The following is a 26837-nucleotide window of genomic DNA, read 5'->3' on the forward strand; positions in this document are numbered from 1 at the left end:
ACAAAACGTGATTAACATTTGACGACCTTTCCCGTCAAGAACAATGTGACTGGCATCCCTTTGCTTTTATTGTATGCGTCACAATTGATTTTGATTTGGTTTTTGTGTCAATGACATGTATTAGGATTCGTTTGTACTGTAGATGTAGAAATGACCCAGTGGGGCTAGAAAGCATAATTAAACAGGGAGTTGCAGTAGCCCCTTGGAAATAACACGGATAATTTATTCTGCTGTACCTCAGGCTCTGCTAAAGAAAAGCATGTAAAGGGCAAACATGCCCAGATTAAAGGAACACTGTACTCTACTGGAAACTCTCTGTGGAGTAATGTGTGTAAATTTCACTTAAAGAAGTAGTTGGACCTTTTAGGAGACATGCTTATTCACATTCTTGCCAAGATTTAGATGAAAACATTGATACCACTCTCGTGTCTGCATGGTGTATTTGAAGCTAAAGCCAGCAGCCAGTTAGTTTAGCTTAGCTAAGGGTTTGCTTTCATAAACTCCCGTTTGTCTAGGGTCCCCAGAAAGACTGTAGTCAGGCTCCAAGTATGTCCAAAACACAACCGCCACGGTCACACTCCTCACCCAAACCAAGACCTGGCAGCACCTCACCCCAACCCTCATCTAACTTCACCAGCTCTTAGTTACTGGAAATCCTGCGTCACATATAAAATCCTCCTTTTAACCAACAAATCCCTCCATGCCCTGGACCCACAGTACCTCTCTGACCTCCTCCATCCATACACCCCACCCCTTAGACGCTGACCCGCTCTCCATTTCCCACATAAGACTATGTGTCTACATGGGAACAAGAAGGAGTCTTGGGGTGTGGCCTTGACCAACTGCAACTTTGCTCGTTTGAAAGCCATGATGTCTCTTTCTCATGGGCAGGCCCAATTCTCTGGACGGGCAAAGCAGAGAAAGGGAAGGTAACCTTGCCCCTTATGATGTCACGAGGGAAGATTCCAGATCGGCACAACTGAGCTTTCATTTTCTCAAAGGCAGAGCAGGATACCCAAGGCTCGGCTTACACCTACTGCCATTTCTAGCCACTGGAGAACCATAGGCAGGCTGCATATTGATGTTAAAAAACCTCAAAACATAATTTTCACGCCATGGGACCTTTAACGTTAAAGTGAGACTATAGCTGTGTTCAAAACCGCTCCCTCCCTAACTCACTCATTATTCCTATGTAGCGTTTATTAATTAGTGAACAATATGGGAATGACCAAACTAGATTTTGTGTGACGGAGGTGGGCACCCGGCATCATGTAAATAAACTGAAAAAACTTTTACTACGTCCCCGAAACAAAGCGAGCAACCAGCAGGATAGTAACATTTGTATACTGTACAAGTTACATTTCCACTGTTTAGACACGAAAGCGGTGATTTCTGATTCTCCTTCTCCTCTGGGAAAACACCGCCGCATTACATTGTGGTATATGGGAGTAAAATGTAGGGCACATCATATGTACACTCAAATTAGCTGTGCATTGTGGGTATTTGATAGTGGACTATATAGTGAATGAAATTTACCGCGGAGAATTCCATCACAACTACAAAATGGTGAACACACTACATAGTGCACTATTTCCGTGATAGAGAACAGTTTTGAACACAGCTTGTGTAATGTTTGAAAAAAATATGAAATCTGCCTCCTGCATATGACACGTTTAATGTAAAGCCATACGATGGAACCTTTTTCAGTTCAACACACTCAGGGGATTTGTTGCTGCATCCTCATCCTTATATAAAGAAAAGATATGTCTGTGTAGCTGACATTATTGAATGAGTTTGCTGACTTTGTGGCTACTTGTGCTAAACAACATTTTATCAGGTTGCTTTATAATGTCTTTAAAGCAATTGACTTGATAATGGTGGGAAATAGAAGGAAATTCAGTTTGCATCTTACCAGAATTGCCACTTTTGGCCACAACAGCCACTGTTGGTATAATTAGGTTTAAACAAACTAAATCCCTTGGTTAAAGCTAGGAAAAGTAGGTAGTCAGTGACAGGGTGTTAACAGCATCCAGTGTCCTGCATAAAGCTGGGCTTGCTACATGTCCATCCATTATTCTGATCTCCACACCCTTACATTTGCTACATAAAGGACTAAGCACTGAGTTCTGCATTGGCACTTAACAAGAAAATTAGGAGAAATGAAAGAGCTGCAGAATTGTCCAATATGAGCGTAATCTTAGGACATTCGGTTTCTCATATGAGTAGTTATAACACACCTTGCAAAGACCTACTTTGAATGCTGAGAATCAGACAGACTGCACAGCAAATGATTTAAAAGAAATTGTAAGCCTACACTTTATATTCTGCAGTTAAACTCAAAAAGCCAACAAAGACCAAATGATTGATGCCAGCTGACAATGACAATTATTGGCATTATTACATAATTATTACATCCTTCTCTCACAAGACCCTAACCCACGAGGACAGCAGGACTTTAGCTGCCAGCTCCGTTTGGCGGTGAACTTTCAATTTGCAGTCCCCCCCCCCCCCCCCCCCCCCCCCCCGCTCACCACCCCAAAAGCAATTACACCTATCACCTGTGCAAATCAAATCTTATTTTTGATGACACATTGTGAAGAGAAGCGCTTCCTGTGTTGGCACTGAACTTTCCCAGGTTTCCTGATCTAATCGAGCGTCACGAGAGAGATAGGAGAACAGCGTACAACATTAACATCACCTTCTTCTGTCTGTTAAAAGATGGTAATTAAATCTCTGTGTCTTTTTTTTACATTAAAAAAAGGTTTGGAAAAAGCTGCCCACACACACCTTTACCTTTGAAATAATAAATACTGAACAAGCAGCAATTCTTGCCTCAAATTGTCTATATTTACAACGAAGGCTTGAATGTAATCCCTTGTCATGGTGAAGGTTGATGGATAAACTCAGTGCAGCAAAGACTCTAATGAAGGATGGCTAGACCAAAAGAATAGATACATGTCCTCTTTAGACAGGCAGCCTATCGTCCCCAATTATCTGATGGTTGAGGATTCCAAAAACAGAACCAAGACTGCACATTAACCTCGGGTCAATCCGTGCCGACATTATGAATTATATTTATTGCTTTATAATCTGTTTTTCACAGAGCCAATCTCAATTATCTTACTTGATTGGTGATTCTGAGGCACAAAGCCATTGATTGCTTTTCCTCTCACAAACATGCCATTGTCCTCAGGGTTTGATTGATGGGCCTGGATGATCTCATTCAACTTGTGCTGCAACGCCAAGAAGTCCTGAGAAGTGTTTGTGATCTGGTGAAGAGAGTTGAAAAACGAATATAAGAATGGGGGGGGGGAAGGATGAGTTGGAGAGGTGATTGAGTACAAAATAAAAAAAAAGTGTTTAATGGCATTACCTCTTTGGAGAAGCTCTCTAGTTGCGCAGCTTCTGTCTGTGCTGTTTGCTTGTTGGCCTTCAGGTTCTTCCTGTCCTTGTACCCTCTGAAGTTGCTCTGAATCTTCACTGCAGCCTGCTCCTCTTCCAGTCTTTCTTTTTCAGCATCTGTCTCCTCTTTACGTTCTATCATCACATCAGTAACATCTAGGGCCTCTTCAACATCTTTAGATTCCTCTTCTGCATCCTTGGCAGCTTCTTCCTTTGTTTTGTTTTGTGTTTCCCTCTCTGCTTTCAGTTTCTTCCGGTCGCGGTGGCCTCTGAAGTTACTCTGAAGGACAGTAGCAGCTTTTTCTTCGTCCAGTCCCTCCGCAGAAGCATTCGGCTGGGATTCTGGCCCTAATTCTTCTGTCTGTGTTACCTGCTTTTCTTCTTCTTTTGGAGGTTTGGGTATAATTTCTTTCTCCTTCATTTTCTTCTTTGGGATCTTTCCTTCCTCTTCGAGTCGTTTGCGCTCCTTGTGGCCACGAAAGTTGCTCTGAAGCACCACAGCTGCTTTGGCCTGGTCTTGGCCCTCTGACCGGACATCACTTGAAGAAACATCTGCTGCATCTTGAGCTTTTTCTTTTTCTGTCGCCATGTTGCCGACTTCCACTGCTGGCGTTTGACCTGCGGGGACCTTTTCCTCACCCGTAGGGCTGCTTACTGTGGGCACTGCCTCTTCACCAGAAGGACTTTTTGCTTTCTGTTTCTTAGCCGGGATCTTGCCTTCGTCCTGCAACCTCTTCCTCTCTTTGTGACCTCTAAAATTACTCTGGAGGACAGTGGCAGCCTTGGTTTCTTCTTCTATGTTAACAGCCTCTTCCCCTGCAGCCTTTTCTTGACCGTTCTCCTCCTTCTTGTGCTCCTCCTGCCGTTCTTTCCCAGCATCTACTGCCAGTGCATCCTCAATCAATTCATTTGCCACTTCTTTGTGGTCCTCATCGTCTGGCACCTGAGTGTGATCACTGTCATCATTCTCCTCTGCCTCATACGTGCTTTCTTCGTCGTCGTCATTCTCCGTTTTAGCAGCGGTCTTTACCCATTCTTCTTCTTTGCTGGTCGGTTCTTGTCCATCTTCTTGTTTCACCACTGCATTTGGTGGTAACTCTAACTCGGCCCCGTCCATCGTTTTTTTTCTCTCCTTAAACTTTTTTCTCTCTTTGTAGCCCCTGAAGTTGCTCTGGAGAACAACGGCAGCTTTAGTTTCATCTTCCTCATTGTTCGCTTCGAATGCGGCAGCAGAGGAACTTTCTCCATTGGTGATCTCCTCTGGCTTGGGAGTCTCTTCCTCTTTTTCTTTAAGGGCATTTTGTGCTTGCTCCTTTTCTTTGGCTTCTCTACAAACAAATATGCATGCATCTTTGTCAAAAACAAATATACCTTGTTTTTTTCCTCAGGGAAAATTTTGTGTAAATGTCCTCTCTCTCATACCGTTTTCTTTTGAAGCTTTTCCTTTCTTTGTGCCCTCTGTAGCGAGCCTGAATCTTGGTTGCAGCTTTGTTCTTCTCCTCTACCAACTGCTTGTATTTCTTTCTTGCCAGATGGCCTTTGCAAACTGAAGAAGGCGACAAGAGAAATGTAAACCAATGTAACACACACCAAGCTTAGATTGTGTTGGATAACTGACTCCATCTCAGATTGTTCTTACCAGCCTGAAACTGGCCGATCAAAGCATCAAACTTTGCTTTGCTTTTGTCATTGGCCACCCTCTTCCGAACTTTATGGCCTCTGTAAGCTGGAGAGTGTGGATAAAAAAAAAATCAAAGCATTGAAAACCCCAGAATGACTTCTTGCTAGCTTGTTCATGTTGTAGTACATAACATAGTGTACAGTTTATTAACCTGACTGCAGCACCAGAGCACTCTGTTCTCTCTCTTTTAAAACCAGCCGGTATCGTTTGGCTCCGAGCCAGCCTCGCACGTAAGCCTGGAGTAGAATGATCCGCTGTGTGGCCTGCTGCACCATCAGGTTCAGATGTTCAACATGGTAGTACTTGAGGAACACCTGAGAGTAGGGACACATAAAAGACTTTACAACATCAAATCTATTTTACTCATAAAAATGCATGAATTTTTTTTTCTCCAACTGTGGCTTAATCAGAATCAGAATACTTTGCTGGACCTTCAGGGATATTATTTAGTTACAGTTGCTCACAAGAAATAAATAAAAAGATTTTTATTTAAATTTATTTATAACAATTTAAAAAGATTGTTTCAAATGGATTGGAATGGATTGTGTTGCATTGTCAACATAAATTCAGCACTCACATTAGTAAGTACAGTGTGAATAATAAGTAGCAGCAGTGAAAAAATAACACATTTTGCTCATGTAGCTGATAAATAATTTCACCAAGTAATTATTGTACATAATTGTCCAAGAAAATTGAGATGTGATGTTGAGATACGTGCCGTGCTTCCCAGGTAGACGCTACAAGTTTGTATCTTAATTATAAGAAATCAATGTGAATCAAGATGTTGTGCAAAAAGAAAGCGTTTAAAAATAGCCTCCATTCACTGAGGTAGAATGTCTTTGCAAAAGAGTGCAATGTAGCGCATAATATCCTTTATCATGCAAACTATTTAACATGTTCTACAAGAAATTGGTTGTGGAGTGTTAATGAATTAGGTGCAGTCTTAATTTGGATGGCCTTGCATCCATGGTTATTATATGTGGTCATTTTAATCAGACTTTGTAAACAAAACAAGCCCATATGGGCTTTATTTTGTTGTCAGTGCAATTGGGGAGTTATTGGAAACTCAGTAAATGAATGGCATGGGCGTCTGTCTCTTATTTTTTAGTGAAACACTCTCCTGCACTATACCTTAGTGAAACTTGGCCTTATTGTTTTTCTCAGTGACACTTAAATTGAGACTTTGTCTTGAACCAGGTCTTGTATCATGCTCCCATTCACTATTGCAGGACTGTTAATCACCATATACCAAAGGAGAGTTTATGGACTGTTATAGACTATACTTACTCCTCCGTAGACCATGTTACAGACTGTGAAAATGTGAAAAATTCTTTGTGCGCACCAAAGTCAATTAATCACCTATTAGCAAAGCTCATTGTCAAAAACATTCAGGAAGAGGCGTCTCACTCTCAGCTGGTGCTAGTCATTGCTTTCCCCGGTTAAATGTAAAAAAAGCAGATCATATTAGCTGTCACTAACTAATGTTTATTCCATGACTTGATACCAGGCTAACCTATAAGGCTTTCTGTTGCCGTGTTTGCATGCTCTCTGCAAACAATACACTCAGTTAAAAAGCTAGGGAGATATGCTTTTTCCGGATTTGATTCTTTCACGACACTTGGGTCGATTTGTATTGTGATTTTTATGTATTGTGATTCTAGAAGTATTGCGACAAAAAAAGAAGCTGAATAAAAAACTTCTAGGGCCTTATCTTGCCCCCGGGGGCAGCAGCACAAAGCCCAACGCAAGTGTATTTGCTAGTTTAAGACCTTGGAGTATTGCTATCTTGAGGCAGCAGGAAGATATCGCGTCATTGACCAACAAGAACCCGGCCTAAACTCAATAGCGCAGCAACAAACAGCGTATGCTTTAGTAAAATGTGCCTAACCGTATGCACAGCCCAAACTATGCTTGTTACACACACACAGGGCAGCGCAGCAGCACACAAACATGCAAAAGACTACATATAAAAATATGAAGGTGCAAATCCGCCATCATAATAGCAGTGCGTCAAGGTACAAATGCGCCTAGGTTTTAAAGGGAATAGGAGATGACACTGATTGATTTTTTACATGTTACGCCCAAAACACACCGAAGAATTAATGAAGACACTAAGTATAACCCTTTTGAATCATGTGCCCGGCACACAGACCCTTTTTCCAGCAAAAGTGGATTTGGACTCGGCCTAAACGCACCTGCGCCAATAGCTTCACGCTGTGAGCTTAGATTGTCAAAGCAGGGCTCCTAGAGACAATATATCATGAGACATTTCAAAAAATGGATCAGTAAGTCAGTTTGACATTGATTTCATATTTAAAGAAGTACATAACATGTAAAACACTGGATTTACGTTAATCTCTACATTTAGCCTAGCTGCCTTTGCTTAAAAAAAACAAAAACTAAGAAATTGTCAGAAAAAAAAATGGCAATACGCGCGTAAATCAATTTTTTTCCCCCACCCCTACTAAGTTAATTACCTTAGTTTTCCCCATTGCCCAGTTCTCCAGCTTGGCCTTCTCCAGTACAGCACCACATGTTTCTTGAGTCACAGCTGGCTCCTCATGAGCATGGAAAGCCAATATGTAATACCTGTAACAGTCATGCAGTCGTGCAATTAGGTGGACACTACTACATCATACACTGATTTATATTTCATTCCTGAAATACTCTCTCCATACTACGGCTGTGGAGTGAAGTCTGCTGACCTCTTCATGAAGTTAGCAAACAGGATGCGGTGAGAGTAGCCCTGCCGTCTGATCTTGGCTGTCTCCAGAACTCCAGTGTATCGGAGCTGAACCAGGACCTTCTCCCGGTCAAACTTACTGGCCTGGCGATCGTTGTTTGGTTTGATACAGCGAACAAAGTGAGGCTGCCCTGCCACCATCTTGGATAGCAGGTCCATCAGAGAGTACTGGAAAGAGTACAAGAGAATGAAACCTATTTGGCAGCTTGATTAAGGGTTTTTGTAACACTAGTGGTAAAAACAAACAAACGGAGAAAGCTGTCTACAACACATCTCCGCAAAAAAGACGGACATTTGAACCATTTCAAACAGCAAATGAAATAGAAAGCTCACTCTGAAGTAAGAGGCCACTGTCTGTGTTCTCATGTTGGTGGTTTCTCTCGGGTGGTAAGGCGTGTCTGCAGGTTCACCTGGCTGTACAGACAAACATAAGGCTTGTCACAAATCACAATAATGTACGGCGTACTCTATGTGTCTCCACAGACTAATGGCTTTACATACAACTTCATGAGATGCAAGGGAACATTTTAGTACAGAAGCTGAGCGGGTAGAGCAGAAGAGGATGAAATGAGGACACTGACCTAAAGTAAATGTACAGTATTAGTAACTTTTAATGATTTTTTTTATACAATTTTTATGTATACTACATAAAATGTTTTGTGCATGTTTTCATCAAAGCTTCTTTAATCTTCCTTTGAAAAGTCACCCATCGCTGATACAATGCATTTGTACTGTGTCATCAAGGGGCACAGGAAGCAAGCATTTGTTTTCAGGAGTGAGCTTTAATTTTCAAGATCGCTACAAAAGAGACACAACAAAATTTAAAAAAACAAGATAAAGTAAACTGTCTGCATAAATACAAGTTGACTGAAGCTATTACTTCAAAAAGTGTTATTCTTGGTTAAAGCTTTTAAACTGCTCTAATTAGCTGCAAAGACGTACAGTATTTCCTTCGTAACGACAACAAAGAATGCTACATCAATATGAATATAACAACTACACATACACATGTATTGACCTGTTTGTATTTTGGAACATTGTAACAAGTTCCACGTCTAATTCTCAGCTTTATTACCCTAGGGTAAACCTGTTTATAGCGAGCCATCAGCCGTATACTGTTTTGAATGCTCATTGTGCCTCTTAAGAGCAAAGCCTTTGATGAGCTTTTTGTCTAACATATGCAGATGAATGGAAATAGATTCAAGAACTCATCAAACAGTTCATTTAAATGTAGCTACTGTCAATTGCTTTTAGATGAGCAAATTGCCTTAAGCCTCACAATTGGCAGGCACTGCAATAGTGTACTGCCGCAGTTTAAACAAATACACTAAAGTAAGTTGTAATTTGTCCATTGGCAACTGACTCGAGCTGATTATTTAACACTTTGAATGTAAGATTTCTACTTCCTTGAGCATTTTTTTAAGACTTTGATTTCCTAACATTTTACTACATTTAGTTATCAACATGACGCATGGTGCTATAAAGAGACAATCTGCAGCAATAGATATGAAAGAAGACCCAACAGATTTTACCACAGCCTATGCACTTAGCATTCTACAGGTTACACACTCCATGAGCACAATGACAAGCATGCAAACTGTATGTGTATAGTGAAAATAGCTTTCTTTGCATAAGCTGTAAAAAAATAAATAAAAAGAATAAAGTAACATCTACACAGGACGAGTCTAATAGAAATACAAACCACTGAATTATGGATCTATTTGTACACTTTAGGATATCTAGAGCTATTAATGGTGTCTGCATTACTAAAATAAAATACACTATATTGATATATGTTAATTACCTCACTGAAAGAAAAATTACTGTATAAGGTTAGCACTCCCATCTTTTACGGCAGAAACGCAGAGACAGACGGGGGGGAAAGAAGATAGAAACAGTTAAAATAGAAGAGGCTATAACAGTTGCAGGTAAAAAAACAACAATGTAGAGACAAGAGAGGCTGAATTGTAATTCAAGAACGTTGTTGGCTCGGGTAGAGAGAGTAAGAAGGGAAAAATATAGATTGAAAAACTCAGGGGAAGTTCTTAATGTAGGAGATCAGTGATAGTGATGTAAGTACCTTGGCGAAGGTGATGGTGCGTGTCGGGGTCTGCGGGCTGCGCATTGTGTTTTTGCCTTTACCCTTGGTGTGGGCAAGGTTGCCTGGGAAATAAACACAGGAGGGATGAGAGTCGGTTAACACAAACTGCCCTTACTTAGTAAGGGAGAGTTAGTCATACATGTAGGAATCCAATTCTCCACAGTAACAGGGGCAAATTTACCGATTGGGATACATTAATGAGTTTTCACATAAAGAAACATAAAACTGTCCTGTCATACTGAACACCATAAAACATATTGATTATTTTAAACTTAACAAAACTAAATGGAGCAGATGTCCAGTAGTCTTTTCTTTTATGTGAGTTACTGTTTTGTTGTAATTAGTATTTTATTGAGTTTTTATTTTTTTGTAACATTGTTAAACTCAAGTCAACAGCTCAACTGACATATTAATAACAAAAATGAATGAATTCAATCAAAACATATCACAATGGAAATTAATTTAAAAAATGAAATAAAAAAACAAACAATAATAAGCACCACAATCTCATATTGATCTAGATCTGTCCTATGCGAGTTACTGTTAAATTGGAAATGAAACAGCAACTCTTAGTACAACAGCTTTAAGCGTATTCTGAGAGAGTGATTATGTGAGTATTGGCTTTGTGAATTAATTTAGGACATAGCTGGCAGTCGGCTCTGCTAACAAAGGATACTCTTTCTGCCAAGGCCAGGCACAAGTCTGGCAAACAAGAGAGAAAAGCCTTGCTAAAATAAGTAACAACAGCCTGTTGTTTTACTTAGGGTACGTATTTAGCGCTGCTTTATAAGTGTTTGTTTATAAGGTTGGAGTAAAACAAACCTCCCTCTTATTTTGACTCCGTCTCTTTGCTAAGGGGGAATGCCTTTCGTCTTTACCTGTTTTGGTTAAGGGATGGGTGACAAGCTTGCGAACAAGCTCGTTTTCTGACGACCTCAGCAGCAGGACGATGTCGGCCGGAAGCGTGTCCCTGTTCTTGGCCAAGAAGCCGGCAGCGTTGTACAACACCTTAGCGTTCGATAGAGAGGGAGAATACATAAGTGCAGGCCAACGCTAATTAGGTAAAAAAAAAGTTCTTCGGGCAGACATTAGAAGAAAATATGAATTACCTTTCCAGCATAGTGGTGAATACCAAAGCCAAGGTCCACTCTCTTTGGTCTCCAGAAGCTTTTGGTCTTCAGGTTATCTTCAAATTTCTCTAAAATGGCAAATGATACAATGGTTCAATATTGCCAGAACCACCACAAAGATAATTTCGGAAGCTCGAAAGTATATGTTTAACGTCATATTAACTTATCTAAAATTGATTATATGCATTTCAATATCAAATACAAGCTGTTCTCTCTGGCACTTTACTCTGTAGAGCTGAACATTCACTTCTGTTTTTGATCGCTATACAAAAGGGGGATTCGACTTTGTTGAGCCCTCCGAAGTAGTGAAATAAAAATTTCAGATCAGTTGATTTAGATATAAAATGTAAGCCTTTAAAATTAGCCTGTAGTCGCCCATTGCTCCACAAGACACTTGTTCTCTTTGTATCTGTGAGGTTGGTAAGTACTGAACCTTCAAAGACATGGAGAGAACATTAAGATCAAGGGTGCTACCTAGGAAGACCTTGCATGTTCAGTTAAAATCACTGTCCTTTGATTGTAAGCTGAAGACCACTGACCTACAAGGGTCTGGTCGGTGGCCTGGGGGAAGCGGCTCTCCTCATCCAGGAGTGAGAGCATCCCCATGGGCTTCTGCAAGAACAAGTCCAGGAGGGGCCGGTTGTCCTCGTACTCAATCATTCGAGCATCCACCTCCTCATTTAGGTACTCATCCTGGACAGAAATGGCAGACACAGTAAATATAGGCTATGCCGATGACGTTTAAATTTCCGGGATTGCTCCAGTGCCGATGGAGAATCCACCAGACGTCCCTAATTTTGGTCAAATGTTTGTTACCTTCAGGTTTCTTTGTGTTGTAATTTTAATTGGGGTAAAACACTGGTGAATTTATGAGGACAATGGTTAACTGCTCTTCAGATATCTGCAGGGTAAATAAAGACAGCTAGCTAGACTATCTGTCCAATCTAAGTTTTACTAAAACAACTTTTGAACGTACACGTTTCACCAAAACAAGTTCCTTCCAGAGGCTATTTTGCAAAGGCACATCATTGCGCCTGGTGTTGCCCAAGACAGTTGGGATTGGTTTAAAGACATGCCAATAAACCAGAGCATGTTTTTCTCCCATCCCGGGAATGCTGTGTGGACTAGTCCAACCCTCCTCCGCAGCGCTGGGGTGGAAGGTCTTGCAATGCAAGACTACAGTGAATTTAAAGTTACAAATTTTAAAGAAAAAAAAAAAAAAGTTTAAAGTTGGTCCTCCCTCTCCCTCAGAAGAAAATTCCATTTATGGATTTTTACTGCTAAAGCACTGATGGGTAGATTCCCTCTCTACATTTCAAAGTTTCTTTACCATAATAGTTTTTTACAGGACAAGGTCATCAAAAGATTACCATTAACTATTCCATCAACAAGAATTGAACTTTAGTCAGTAAAACTGCTTTCTCATAATAAGCACCAAATGAATCTAGAATCACTTCCACCTTTAAATACTTAGAAATTGAATGAAACATTAAGAAAGAACTTTTTTAGGCTTGTTTGGAGTTTGGGCAGGACCGCTAAATATCTTTAGCCTTTTAAAGTCAACTCTAACTGAACTGAATGGGACTTTTCCTGGTTAAATAAAGGTTAAATAAATAAAATAAATAAAATGGGACAAATAAATGTTCCTCTTGTTCTCAACCAGCTTCAAGGAAATACAGCAGGATAAGCACCTGGTTGTTTGTCAGGAACAAGAATGAACACTGGTTTCACGTTTAGAATAAAGAACCTCAATTTAAATGTAATATAGGAAACAGGATGCCAAGTTGACTCTTTTTTTATTTATCTGTCACCTGGATCACAATTACCTGAAAAATAATTGAGCCTTAAATAGAATACCATGATTGTGCAGAAGTGAACATGATGAAGGGAAAGCCTTCCAGTTTCACAGCTGTAATGACAGGCCAGCATTGTAAAGTCAAATACTGTTTGCATTGTTCTGGGATTTCATTTTGTTTACTGTTAAGTTGACAAGTAATGAGATGTTTTCTTCTCGTTTTGTTTTGACGTATTACTTTATGTAATTTCCAGGAATACAAAGTGTACCTTTTGAAATTCATTTTCCAGCCAAACAGTAATCACCTGTTCTGATTATTTTAATGCCATGTTTGAATGTTTAAAAAACTAAACTTCAGAGTAAGAGAGACACTAGTGACATCTGGCATCATAAACTGGCTATCAACAAAACAATAACAAGCCAAAATGAATGCCAAGATGTGATGCCTTGTGTTGTATTGTACTCGGTGACACACTAACCTCTCCCACTTCCGATAAATCCAGTCTGGAAGGCAAACTGAGCAAAGGTCTCCATTTTATATTTGGCTAATCTGATCACACCCGGTGACTGACTCTAAGAGCTACTAGTATGACTCAGCTACATTACTGGAAACTTCTATTTGAAGAAAAAACTGACAAAATGAAAACAAACAACATTAAATCAGCATGCTTATTTAAGCATGATGTTCAACCTGGGAAGTATAACCAACCACATCAAGAAATCTGCAGATGGATTAGGACAAAATGTGACCATACGTCAACATACATGGAAACCTAAAATCTGCTTTATTTTACTGTAGATGTTAGGGGATGCTTATTAATGTCATCGCCAACTACATTTCCTCTATGCTCAGTATATATGGTGGCAGTATAGGACAAATGTATTTCTGGGCCTGGTGCCAGCAATACCCAGGAGTGAGATTAAGTCAAACACTAACTGTCTTGAACTCCTAATTGACCCTCGTTGTGGATGATTTATAGCCCATCTCCATGGGTGAGACCAAATCATTTAACATTAGCAAACCATTCTCTGCCCCCACCACACCCCCCTCCCCCCTGCCCTCAAGGCAAAACACACTAACAAGACTGCATAGAAGGGAGAAGAGCAAACCTCATTCTCCCGTAAATAAAGACAGCAGCATATTTTACCCTTGCCATCTCTGTTAAAGCCCAGAGTGACAAATGATGGTAGTACCGAAGAGACAAATGCATGCAAAGTGCTCATCCGGGTGTCTCAAGCACTCAAAAAGTGTTCTTTGATTTCAGTGATAGTTTAGGGCGGATGCTGGTCGAAGCCTTTACCTGTTCCCAAGCAAATATGTGCTGGTTGAAGTAAAACTGGATCTGCTCGTTGGCGATGTTGATGCAGAGCTGCTCAAAAGAGTTCTTCTTGAAGTTCTCAAAACCAAAGATGTCCAGGATGCCAATGTTAAAGCCCTTGTTGTCCTCTCTGTTGATGAAAATTCACTTGATTTAAATACTTTTCTAGTTTTTTTTTGGATGCACCAAATCCAGGATTCGGGTTTGGATTTAGCAGAATATTGGGCTTTTTGACGTGTTTGTTTTCTGCCAAACCTTAGAATTTTTTTCCACCAAACCGAACCCTATGCTTGCAATGCTGGTCAACGTAATGACACCAACGTTGATAACGGGAAGGTGTTTACCTTAAAATGGAACTTGTGAGCAGAAAAGTCTTGTTCGGCTGTACTTTCAGTCAAAAGAAGGCGATTGAAGTAGAGCTATGATCAATTTACACTGCAGATTTGTCTCGTGATGGCAAGGACACTAAACAATACACAACATCGCCGCTGTTAAAACATTTGAGTAAGAAACATCCAAAAGAATACAAGTTGTGCATAAAAGGAATGCACAGAGAACAGCCAATATGTAGCAACTTCAGGTACGGCAAAGGAAGGACAGTAACAGCTAAAAACGTGTGTTAACCACAGAGTGACTCTCCCAGGCTGTCAGCTGCTCTCTTGGTGAAGGAGTCTTCCTACAATTGGAGCAGAGCAACCAAATGGCTGGCTGCTGCTCGTTAGCTAGCGTTAGCTTTCTAATTTCATACACCCAACATGCCTTCATCATACACTGGTTAGCAAAAATTTGCCAAACAAAATTGTCACTCATCTTCCAATTGCGATGTGCTTTCCTACAATGTAAAAAGAGCGTGTGAATTTAACATTAAGTTGTTACTTTTAACTATTTTAGAGGCTGTGGACGTCGTTTACTTCATTAATATGTTTACTGTGTTAATGGACTGAGGATGGCAGTAGGATTCGGTATTAGGTTTTGGATTCAGCTGAATCTTAACCAGTGGATTTGGTATTTGACCAAACCACAAAAATCTGGATTTGGTGCATCCCTACTCATTTTAAAAGTCTGTTTACTGGTTTTGCCATTTGGGGCGAATGTCCACTTAAGTTTGACAGCATCCAAAAGAATATATAGGTAAATATTATCAGTGAAAAAAAGGGGTAGAGATTTACTTTTACATCCATAAAAACTGCCTGAGATGACCTCATTCTGCATTCATGACAGCCAAACACACCACATCCCACTTTCTGCTCCTGATCTCACCCCAGGTGGCTGTCGGGCCGCAGGAGCGCGTTGATTCTGTTGACAATCCAGCTGAAGAGGCGGCCGTAGAGGGCCTTGCCCATGGCGTCTCTCACCTCCGCCGCCTTCTCCACCGTGTTTGGCCTGACGATGGTCTCTCCCCGGGCCACAACACAGTGGGAGGTCAGGGCTTCCTGGAGCTCGTCTGAGCGGATACACAGCAGTGATGCCACTAAGGGAACATTAGATAAGGAATGGGAGGAAAGTTAACATTTCTGAAGTAGAATGAGTGCAAGCAAAACATGCCGGGTGTGCAAATGCCCAACCTTGTATAAGTGTTGAAGAATACTCATGTTCTCATGCTCATCGATCAGATCAAATTAATGAACCTCATCTAGACAGCTTAGTAAATTACCAGTCAGCACAGATGTCTACATTTAAAAATATATTACCAAAGGGAAACAATGTTGAGTAAAATCCAACCATTGGAGATGTATGTTTGGTAATGCTGCTTCTGTAATGCAGCAATAGCCTGTCATCGTTGATGGATGATTTATGTCATAATAGTTTAATGGAAAAAAGAAGCCAAAGAGGGAGGATGAGGAGTGTAGCAGAATAAATTCAGACTTAAGTTTAGTTTTATATCATCCTACACCATGCCCCCTGCCCTCACCGTTCTCCAGGACAGAAATGTTGGAGATGTCACTCTTGTCTGTTTGGTGCTCAGAGGCAACCGGAGAAAACTCGATATCCCCGGAGTTGAGGATGGCAGCCAGAGTGCTGTAAACACTGCCCAACTCCTGCAGAAGGGATGGACAGTGATTTACTGTAGAAAAGGGTTGGGATACTGTACGCTACCTAACATTAGGCACATTGTATAACCTCATGCATGGGCATATCTCGATTGGAAATTAAAAAGAGACTGTAATATCTGCTTTTCTACTTTACTCTATTATCTTAAATAACACAGTAGTACTTGAATCACAAGGTATCAGCAAGTTAACAGCGTCCTGCTATGCCATGAACTACTACAAAGAACTGCTACAGACTACTAATTTTGTCTATTTTTGTTATTGCCACTCTTCATTCTAACCCCAACCGGTCGTCAGACACCACCTACCAAGAGCCTGGGTCTGACCGAGGTTTCTGCCTAAAAGGAAGTTTTTCCTCGCCACTGTCGCACTGTTGCTTGCTCTGGAAGAGACTACTAGAACTGTTGGGTCCTTGTAAACTCTGGAGTGTGGTCTATCTGTATAGTGTCTTGAGATAACTCTTGTTATGAATTGATACTATAAATAAGATTGAATTGAATTGAATTGAATTGAATTAAAGTGCAGTGATTATTTTGATTCCGTTCTGGCACTTTCCCAAAAAATTCAGACAGTTATTGTATATATCAAGTAAGGCCAGATTCTTAAACTTTTTGCTATCACTTTCAAATTCATCTGTATCAAAGATACCTGCCTGTTGTAATAACTCCTGCGCATTAATCCTTAGTTTCTCAAATTAGTAATTTGTAAATTCAAATTGTTATTGTTTGCACACAATGTTTGCTCCAAATTGTTGTAACTGGGTGCTGTAAATGCTAATGGCTTATTTCAATTGAAGCATAGTTGTTCATTATATTAAAATGGCCGATCAAATGTCCTTTTAGGATATGATTTATTTGGTTTCCAGCCACAATGCCAGGGGTTTGTCTGGAATAAATAGACAAGCTGGTTAGCTAGCATTAGCTGTGTTAGCCTCTATAGGCTAAATAGACATAGTGTAATTTAACAAACCTTACATGTTCATATATTTATTGAGAAAAGAATAGTTTTGAGAGGATAAATGTGATTGTTGGGCACCAAAACGTCAACAAAAGTAAGATTTAAAAGAATAAAATACAAGTACAATTGTAATTTGTAAATGCGTCAACTACTCTATTAATCTAAGTGTCCTGAAACATGCAGGTAGAACTCTTCTAATGGCGAGATACTACTACTACTATGCCAACATCTTAAAAAAGATAACCTTGACTCAAAGATCTTCTTCATACAATCTGTGATTTCATGCAAGACAAGACGTAGTGTAGGAGAGAAGGTTGTTCCTCCAGTACTGCCAAGTGATTAAAGGATAAGTACTATTGACGTGCAGATCCCAGAGGCAATCAGTTCTTTTGGCCTCATTAGCCTTCACAATGCCAACAACTGACTGTCTACATGTGCTTGCAGCTTCATGCTCCATCAACCATATAGTGAACCTTAGGGAATACTAACACACTAGTTTTAAATTTTTTGCATTTATGTTTTTGAGCTTATTTTAGTTACACACTGACTTTTATACGTTACATATATAATACAGGAGTGTGGGAACTAATGAATGTTAAATATTCTTTCCAAACATTCTATATGAATGTTAGGAAAGAAGAAGTTGTGCTGTGAAACCTTGTCGGGAGGCCACATCATCTTTTGGCTAATAATTAATGCAGTAGTTTTTACCTCGAGGGTGAATCCAATGACTTTGAAACACTGCTCAATTGCATCAAACTGCTCCTTGTAGAAGGTGTTGCTCACTATGTCAGGCCCTAATTTAATGTGCTCATTACAAAGATACCTGCAGATCAAAAAGGAAACGCAGAGATCAGGATTGGGGTTTCGGGAAGTAGGAAGTTAGCAGTGTGTTAGAAGGTAATAACAGTGTTAAGGAAAAAGCTAAGGCATGTCAAACCTACTTAGGTGTTTTGCTGTCAGAGAGCTTGTAGTGGGCTAGTTTCTTCCTGTCAGCCAGGCCAGCATAAATGTAGTAAAAGATGTGGAAGTTCCTCTCCCCTCTGTAGAAACAGACAAACACTCAGAAAAGGTCCTCAAAGCATGTAATCCCAGTCAGTCAGCTGCACTCTCTTGACAACTGCACATGGGAGAAGTTAGCCTTTTCTGCCAGATCTCTTCTTAGGTTTAGGCTACACAACTTCTTGGTTAAGTTCTTGAAAAGATTATGGTTTGGGTTAAAATAGACTCTTTCTGGGCTAATTTCTCAATGTGCCCCGCAGGTCAGTGGATGTGATGTTTAACCAGAAGAGCATGCTGGCTTGTATACTGCAAAATGCAACCAGATGTTTTATGACATCCTGGTTATTTGGCATACATTTAACATACCATGTACTGGGACATACCTAATATTTTTCTGGCTTCCTAAATAGAATGGGAGTATGGTAACCAAATAAATAAGGGAGAAACAAAGCATGGATATAGCTAAAAAGCACAGACAAGCCTCTGACAAGGCTAATTTGTTTTTAAAAGGAGGTTGTCCACTGATTTTACCCACAAACATCAGTTCACTTGTTTAGTGCAAGTACTCAAAAACTGAGTAAATGTAGTTAAGGTTATCAGGCATGTCAGAAATATAATTAAATACATAAATTAGCTAGCTTGTCGGCTAAAATTCTTTCAATGAGTTTATACAGTGATACTATTAGTATGCATGCAGTACTGTATATGGAGGATTAAGTGCACTTGCTGGTGTATGACAAAATTTAGTTTAAGCTAAGAAGATAAATTAAGTTTTTATTTCTATTATCAACCAATTGTTGGAAAAAGGAGAAAAAAACAACAATTATTTTTACACTTCATTTGTTTAACTAACAATATTATTTATGGGTATATTTGTATGTTTTACTTGTCTTACAAACATCTGAATACATTTTGTCAGTTTAAGGGCTCCACAGTACAACGCCAGGGAATACAGTTGTTCGATGTCTCCTGTAGCTCTGCTTTGTCCGCCAACTTCAATTCACCTTGTTTGCTTTTTCCCCCTAAATAAGTATCCATTTACAGGCTACAGAAAAGTATAGCTAAACAAAATGCTTGCAAAGTCTTCTTTCTAATGAAATACTCAAGTCTGCCTTTGAAGCTCCACAAAGGACAACTGCAAGACCAGAATCTTTGATCAAACAGGAAATAAGGTAGCCCCTCCACTTGACCTGGTCCACTGCCCAGACACATGATAAGAAGGAAAGAAAGATTGATTAAAGTGCAGGTTGAAGGCAAATGCCACTACTTTCAGATGGAGGAATAGAGATGAAAAGGAAGAGAGACGGAGTCTATTACGCACTGATCCCTGACCAGCAAGTAGGGAAAAAATGGAAATCTGCCTTCCTGGAAATGTTCCTTCAGAAAAGGTACAGAGACATAATTTCAATTTCTATGAATGTCATTGTCAAATGAAGGTTATAACAGTAAGTGACATACATTGTACAATAATTACAAAGAATGAAGAAATGGATATTTACACTGCCTGGTGGATGACCCTGGATTTTTCCAGCAGGTACTCGGATATCTGCGCTCCGACCACTGTTCCGCCGCAGGTGAACTTCATCTCCAGGTACTTTCCAAAGCGGCTGGAGTTGTCATTGATGACGGTGCAGGCGTTTCCAAATGCTTCCACCAGGCTGTTAACAAGAAGGATCTTCTCCTGGAGAGACTGATTATTGGCCTGAATAAAACATTATTCTGGATAAGTAACTGGGAAATGAATTTAGTGAAAGTAATAATACTATTGCCAAGAAAAGGTGCATACATTTCTGTTCATGTTATTTCCATCAAAATTGTCACTGCCACTGCTTATTTCATTCCCCCACTATGAATAAAGAGTGAATTGGAATGGATCTTTCTTTTCAATGTGGTTGCAAATCCTGACTTGCATCAGCTGGAACCTCAAATCAGCTAATGATAGGATGTGAAAAGTTCTTTTTATCTAGCTCACACTCATATTCACAGTGGGTTGCAGATGTATGTGTGGTTCACTTCAGGACACACAGTTGTTGCACAGATCAAAACTGTCCAACAACTCATCATACAAATTATTTATCCTTTTAAATGGTTTGCAATTTTTCTTCAGTCATAATTATTCCTTTTTAGATATCAAATGGGATGGAAACTAATGTATGAATACAGTAATGAATGTAAATAATTACTGTATGATTTACCTTGCCAAGCACTGTCAGCTGCTGTACTAACAGATGAGCACTCTCTGTTTTCCCAGCTCCACTTTCCCCACTGATCACAACACACTGCACACAGGAAGACACAAAGGTTGTCTAAATATTAACAACCCCTCACTGACATTCAAAATAAAATAATAAAAAATGTAATAATAAATAACCCTAAGGATTCTACTCATATTGATAAACCTACACCTCCTCATACAAATATTACCAGAACTACTTTATCACTATTAACAACTAAACTAGAGTGGCACAGATCCATGGATTTATTCAATCAATCAATTCAATCGATTAACCGATTACTAAGACATTAACGGCCAACTATTTTGATGATTGATTATCTGTTTTTTTGTACTTTTTTTAATGAAAAACAGGAAACATTCTCTGATTCCAGCTTCTTCAATGTCACGTTCTTTTCTCCTCTATGACATATTTATGTGTTTGAGTTGTGGACAACACATGACATTTGAGTACGGCATCTTGGGCTTTGGGAAACACTGATCAACATTTTTTGGATAACTTTCTGACATTTCCTGGACCAAACAACTAATTGATTAATTGAGAAAATAATCAACACATTACTCGTCTATGAAAATAGTTGCCGCCCTAAATCAAGCTAGATTTTCTTTTTGTATGCAAACTAAATGCTAAAAGTCAGAGACCACACTGGATTCATCTAAACAAGTTGGGATCAAAGCTACTTTTAGCACTCAGGATGTTATAAAATAATAACTGAGTACTTCTTCATTACCTGGTCTGCATTGTACGACACCATGGACTGGTAGGCGATATCGGCCACAGCAAAGATGTGTGGTGGGTTAACTGTACGCTTAGCCCCTATGTACATCTTGGAGTACTATGACGAGAAGAGGGTTGACATTGAAAAGAAAAAGAGAATTTAAAACATGAATATAAATGTAATGGATACCATAATATAGATTTATGTGGAAGAAAATAAACTTCCTATATCCCATTCAACACATTCTACTTTTGTTCTTGGAGGAGAGGAATGAAAAATAGCTACAAACTGGAGGCAAATAAAAAACATGATGAAAAGCATAACACAGTCAGTGAGGTGTGGTAGAGGTAGAGAAACACACACAGCTTAATGGGATGCAGATAACTAAACTGGAGGCAGGGGCGCTAATGAGATATGCTACATTCAGTGCATTATTGACCAAATGTATGAGCACAGGTAAGCTAAAGAAACACACAAAAGGCCTATGTGCACCGACCTGGGGTGTGTAAATCTCCATCTTATGGAAAGGATTGACTGCAATGAGGATGTCTCCAACATACGTGTAGATTTGATCTTGTCCATAGCGAGTCTGGAGCTGCTCTGTGACCGTGTTCTGAAAAAGATTCAGGAAAAACAGGTAAAAAAAGTTTCCTACACAAATTAATATTGTCAGAACCATATTATGAGAGATAACAAGCAGTTTATTAGCTTATGTCCTAACAAGTCAAGGCCTGTTACGCCTGCTACGTCAATGTATTATCTCCATGTCATAAGGTGATTCATTCTCCTGTCTTCTTCACACAGCAACGACCGGTATATCAACAACAGCAGGGAAGCACTACCTCCCTCATACAAGCAGAGCACCTCAACTTGAGGGATTGGTGGAAATATCCACTGGCAACTGAGAACAGATTGTATCATTCAACACGTCAATGCAGCGCTCAGATATGATAAATTGCTCTAAATTTTATTTGTGTAAAAGATGCTGCAGTGAACTTCTCACTCACAGCATACGTAATCAGGAAATGTTGCTGAATGTTCAAGTTAACAGTGGAGGGGGAAAAAAAATGGCCTTAGATTGTGTCTGTGTAAATATTTCATAGTACCATTAGCAAACCTCAGAGACAATCATCACTACTTTAAATCACAAAATATGTTTTAGCAAATCCAAATACTAGTTTTGAAAGAAAACCATACATTTTTAAGTGGAATCTATGACGCCAATTACAAAAAAAATGAAATGTCTATTTTAACAATGAGATTTAAAGCTATGGTGTGTGGTTTCTGCTGCCCAAATGAGGAATTCTAACTTTCTCACCTCATCCAGAACTTCTAGGGTGGCCAGGTCCTCCACCTCATCGGGGTCAGTCTGTGTCTTCATGTGGCCTCCTCTTTTAGTGTGGATGCGTTCATGCCTAGAACTCACAAAACCCACAACCAACTTTTACTGAGCAATGTACGTAATATAACCATGACAATGTAGCTGATCTACCTTACAATTCAATGCATTATGAGCACATTCTGTAGCAGTGCATTGTGCCGCCAATGGTATTTGCTCAGAAAAAAGTGGTACGTCTCGTCACTTAAAACAAACCCTAAACAAAGTAAATATAATCAAAGCTTTGGCTTGATAACGATGTAAATATAAATACAATGAATAAATGTTATACTCCAAAGCATTGATGCTGAACTATTGCACCCATCACTATACATTTTCCTTTTCTCCTCCTGGACTCCTGAGACTAAATGATGGTTTTCATACTAGGTATAGGTCGCCAAAAGCTAAATGAAATACACTTAAACCACATCTTGATCCTGGTGAATGTCAAATCTGCATGTTCAGACCCCATTTTACTGGCTACCTCACACCTTTCAAGTATCTTTCTTTTCTGCTCGGCAATAAACCAGCAGACCAGTTCATTCATAGATGTATTTACCCTTTTACAAACTCTACATAGTAGGGACATTGTACCAGTTGTACCAGGAGGCCTCATTCATTTAACGTATTTTCTCCAAATGACATATCTTTTGAACTTGATGACTAGTGTCTGCTCTGTTTACTTTGACAAATAATTTTAAATATTAGCTAAAAGAAAACTGGAATTATCTAAATGCCAACAAATTCCGTGCTGCATTTAAGATGATGGCACTAGCTTTAAGGCTAAGCAGCACATCTTATACAATTTTTGGAATACCTCATTAAAGTTCACTGTTTCCTCATTTAATATGTTGTCACAATAAGTTGGACTATGTCTGATTACCGGTCATTATTTATACAAGTTATCGTTTAGTTGATAATGGTGGTCATTTTCCATTATATTTTATGTTATTTAAACTATGTGTATTTCTAATATTTTTTATTTTTCTAAATCCTTCCTTTTTTCCCTGAGTGGCTTTGCCACTTGTCAGGCCGCCATTGTAAATAAGAACATGTTCTTTATGACTTGCCCTTTAAAAATAAAAGTGAAGGTCTGGGGTTCATGAACTGTTGTAGCAAATGAAAAGACAGTTTAAAACTAAAAAAGACAACAGACAAAAATGTTTACAATGGCAGGGTGGCAGCACATAACCAATCTAAAATCAACCCATGTAGTTGACTGCAAATACATGTCTGTTTACAACTACAACAAGCTCTGACTGGACACAAGAAAAAGCCAATTATCATCTATTTCTACTGCGGTATTAAGGTCATTTAGGTATTTGTTACCTGTCATTACTGTCTGTGCTCCTGTCTGTCTTTCCTTGATGGCTTAAACCACAAAAAAAGGATTAACATTTCACGACTGTATGGGTAATACACACTTTCTGGGCCAACATTTCGACTTACACACTGTGCAGCCTGCACCTCAAGTGAAGCTGGAGCAGGAGTGAGCTGTTGTTTATGTGAGAGTGACGGGGCTTGTTAAACATCCATCAAGAAGGGTAATTTGGATTATACCGTCTGCAAAAGCTAAACTGCAGCCTAACATATAAAACCCACTGACAGGAAGGCTCGCAGACTTTTAAGTTTTTCTAGGGTTTTACAGTTAAATCAACCACTTCATGGTGTGTGTGCATTCTGCTCACACTGCTAGACGAGGATGAGTAGTGTAACTCTGAAAACAGATACACGTAGAAATGTGACATTTGGAAAGGGAAAACATGCAAATACTGTTCCGACAGTACCTTGTTTTATCAACAACTCCGATTTGTTGGTTGAGATCAATGAGTTCAATCAATTGTTTCTGCAGTATTTTCTCTCTGTCAACAATCTGTTTGATGAACACATGCTGGAGCAGGTCTAGCACATTTGGTCTCAGCTCAAAGTCCTTAATCAGACATCTGAGGGAAGGAAGAAGAAAAGGTAGGAGGAGTGCAATATTTTTCTTGGATTTATATTCAAAGTGTTCCTGGTCATGTACCATCAGTGTAAATATTTATAATTCACAGAGGCGTAACAAGCACACTGGCATCCACACTCACTTGCAGATGAAGTCATTAAATTCGTCTGACCAGAGCTCTGGCTGGTGGAGAGTAGGTGGAGGATTTCTGTTAAAGAAGAGAATTGGAAAGATAAATGAAAAAGATAAGATGAGATAGGATTTACACAGACGGGTCATAGAACAAAGGGCCGAGGCACAGAGTGGAACGGTGCACTGAAGTCTTGACTATTCAACATCGAGGACATCCAGAGGCATTTCTGCGGTGGCATGAAGCAAGATATAGCTGATTTTATGACATAAAAGCAGTAGTCAGTAACACTGGCTGTCAAATATATAACCAGATCTTTAAAACTTTTATGGTTCCTCCTGTAAAAAAATCTTATTCAAACAGACACACGTCGTTACAGGGTCAAGTGTAACAAGGCCTCACCGTCTGCAAACAACTGAGCTAATTTGCTATAATTCCTCGTTCTGCTGTAAGTACCTTTTTACAAGAGGGTTCCTGGCAAGTGGTGAGGAAGTCAATGCTGCCTGCTAATGTACTGGGCCTTTTTCACGTTGGCTCTGACAGTGATAAATTGGTCTAATGAGGGGACATGCATCTCCTGTTTATAACGCAACACACCCAATATAGACAGCAAATGCATGAGACCTTTATTTGAAGTCTGTTCTGTTAATTCTGCAACTATTAAAGTGTTTTTCTTATCCCAAAGACAAACAGGTTCTCATGAAGGAAAAGAGTCACGCTTTAATTAGAACTATTTATAGTTTTTAATTCCCTGGATACAAATATGAGGATGTGATTTTATCCTAGTAACCTGTTTATACCCCTTCTTGCAAAAGTAAACTTTGTATTTAACCACCGCATCATTTAAGAAATTCACCCTGTAAAGGATGTAGGGAAAATTCAAGTCTTCTCTTTTGCACTCAATTAAGGATAATGCCTAAATCTTTGCACGTGTTTATGATAAGAAGAGCACTTTGAATATCTGAATAACTGCTCTAGAGTCTGAGGATTTGAGCAGGGATTTGATCTCTGCACATACTCCGTTATCCCACTCCGTGCATGTCTTTAAAGTCAAACTCAGAGTTCCACTTGTGCTGGTGCATTCAGTTTAGTTTTCAGGAGCAATATATTTCTATATTAAGTTTGGGCCAACGTGGTCAATGTCCAAAAGAATATATAGGCTGTCTGTTGAATAATAAACATGTAGACATAATAGGGCTGGCTATTATATCAATATATATAGACTAAATATCGTCTTACATTTTGGATATCGTGGTAACGTGATATGACACAAGAGTTTTCTTTATCTGGTTTTCAAGGTTACATTACAGAAAGTAAGTGATGTTATTTTCTGAACTTAACAGACTCTTCTAGCTATTCTATTATTTGCCTTTAACCCCTCAGTTGTTAGTTGGCATTCTTGATGATTATTCATCAAAAATCTCATTGTGTAAATATTATGTGAAAGCACCAATAATCAACCCTACAATATTGCCGTAGTATTGACATTGATGTATTTGGTCAAAATATAAATATATAAATGTAAATATTCTCGGTATCCTACAGCTCTAAGACATAGAACTGTAAATACATAGACTTATCATATGTTCACAAATGACCACATACAGTGGATATTTAAAAAATGAATGCTACCTGCTACTGGTGCCAACCACTACTGTTACTAAAACCATTACTGTATCGAGCATCAGAAAGGTAGAATTTGTTGCAGGAACACAGCATTTGATTGTGTTTTACTGTAGTGTATTATGTAGTATTGTGTCTAGCCTTATGTCAAACTTACAGTATTAAACTATACTGTAAACATCAGCTCTAGGAGGTAAGGAATGTATTCAGGCATTGTAGAAAAAACACTGATATGAGGGTTGGCCTTGACAATCTTTTGTTTTCTATTGTTTTCGATACTGTTAAAGCTACCCTAAATTACAAAAGACAGGATGCGGTTGAATCAATGCCCTTAGCGTGGCTTTTTCCCCAAGACTGCTTGATGAATTAACTCAGAGTAGTGAGAGGAGGGAGGTGAGGAGTGTGAACAGACAGCCTGAAGCTCTGGCTGCAGCAGTCACATAGATTCTGAAGACGCTGTGTGATGTCTCCTGTGGAGCACGACCCCCAGAGCAAACACACAGGACGGATATGTCACAGGAGCTGTCTGATATGTGTGTGTGTGTGTATGTGTGCATGCGTGCGTGTGTGTGTGTGTGTGTGTGTGTGTGTGTGTGTGTGTGTGTGTTTGTCTGTGTGTGTGTGTGTGTGT

The 26837-nt window shown here is 39.4% G+C and overlaps 1 protein-coding gene across 12 annotated transcripts in view; it reads right to left on the minus strand.

Annotated features, from left to right (window-relative positions):
- Nucleotides 1-26837, minus strand: part of myo3a (myosin IIIA) — a 58239-nt gene that overhangs the window by 7948 nt on the left and 23454 nt on the right. For 4 of the 12 annotated variants that reach the window (XM_034861559.1, XM_034861551.1, XM_034861556.1 and 1 more), the window contains exons 8-33: nucleotides 24596-24661; nucleotides 24299-24454; nucleotides 23841-23882; nucleotides 22452-22554; nucleotides 21630-21746; nucleotides 21146-21250; nucleotides 20377-20460; nucleotides 19681-19883; nucleotides 18124-18222; nucleotides 17891-18005; nucleotides 16084-16210; nucleotides 15432-15642; nucleotides 14154-14301; nucleotides 11597-11750; nucleotides 11037-11125; nucleotides 10806-10935; nucleotides 9907-9989; nucleotides 9631-9672; nucleotides 8160-8240; nucleotides 7789-7994; nucleotides 7561-7672; nucleotides 5235-5397; nucleotides 5042-5128; nucleotides 4825-4948; nucleotides 3374-4730; nucleotides 3125-3269 (exon numbers count right to left, since the gene is read on the minus strand). In XM_034861559.1, the coding sequence (XP_034717450.1) occupies nucleotides 3125-3269; nucleotides 3374-4730; nucleotides 4825-4948; nucleotides 5042-5128; nucleotides 5235-5397; nucleotides 7561-7672; nucleotides 7789-7994; nucleotides 8160-8240; nucleotides 9631-9672; nucleotides 9907-9989; nucleotides 10806-10935; nucleotides 11037-11125; nucleotides 11597-11750; nucleotides 14154-14301; nucleotides 15432-15642; nucleotides 16084-16210; nucleotides 17891-18005; nucleotides 18124-18222; nucleotides 19681-19883; nucleotides 20377-20460; nucleotides 21146-21250; nucleotides 21630-21746; nucleotides 22452-22554; nucleotides 23841-23882; nucleotides 24299-24454; nucleotides 24596-24661 (4349 nt within the window). The remainder of the gene's footprint in view (nucleotides 1-3124; nucleotides 3270-3373; nucleotides 4731-4824; nucleotides 4949-5041; nucleotides 5129-5234; nucleotides 5398-7560; nucleotides 7673-7788; nucleotides 7995-8159; nucleotides 8241-9630; nucleotides 9673-9906; nucleotides 9990-10805; nucleotides 10936-11036; nucleotides 11126-11596; nucleotides 11751-14153; nucleotides 14302-15431; nucleotides 15643-16083; nucleotides 16211-17890; nucleotides 18006-18123; nucleotides 18223-19680; nucleotides 19884-20376; nucleotides 20461-21145; nucleotides 21251-21629; nucleotides 21747-22451; nucleotides 22555-23840; nucleotides 23883-24298; nucleotides 24455-24595; nucleotides 24662-26837) is intronic. The other 8 variants (XM_034861553.1, XM_034861562.1, XM_034861557.1 and 5 more) reach the window with 6 other exon arrangements.

This window comes from Etheostoma cragini, chromosome 22 (genome assembly GCF_013103735.1).
Source record: "Etheostoma cragini isolate CJK2018 chromosome 22, CSU_Ecrag_1.0, whole genome shotgun sequence".
In the NCBI taxonomy this organism is placed as follows: domain Eukaryota; kingdom Metazoa; phylum Chordata; class Actinopteri; order Perciformes; family Percidae; genus Etheostoma; species Etheostoma cragini.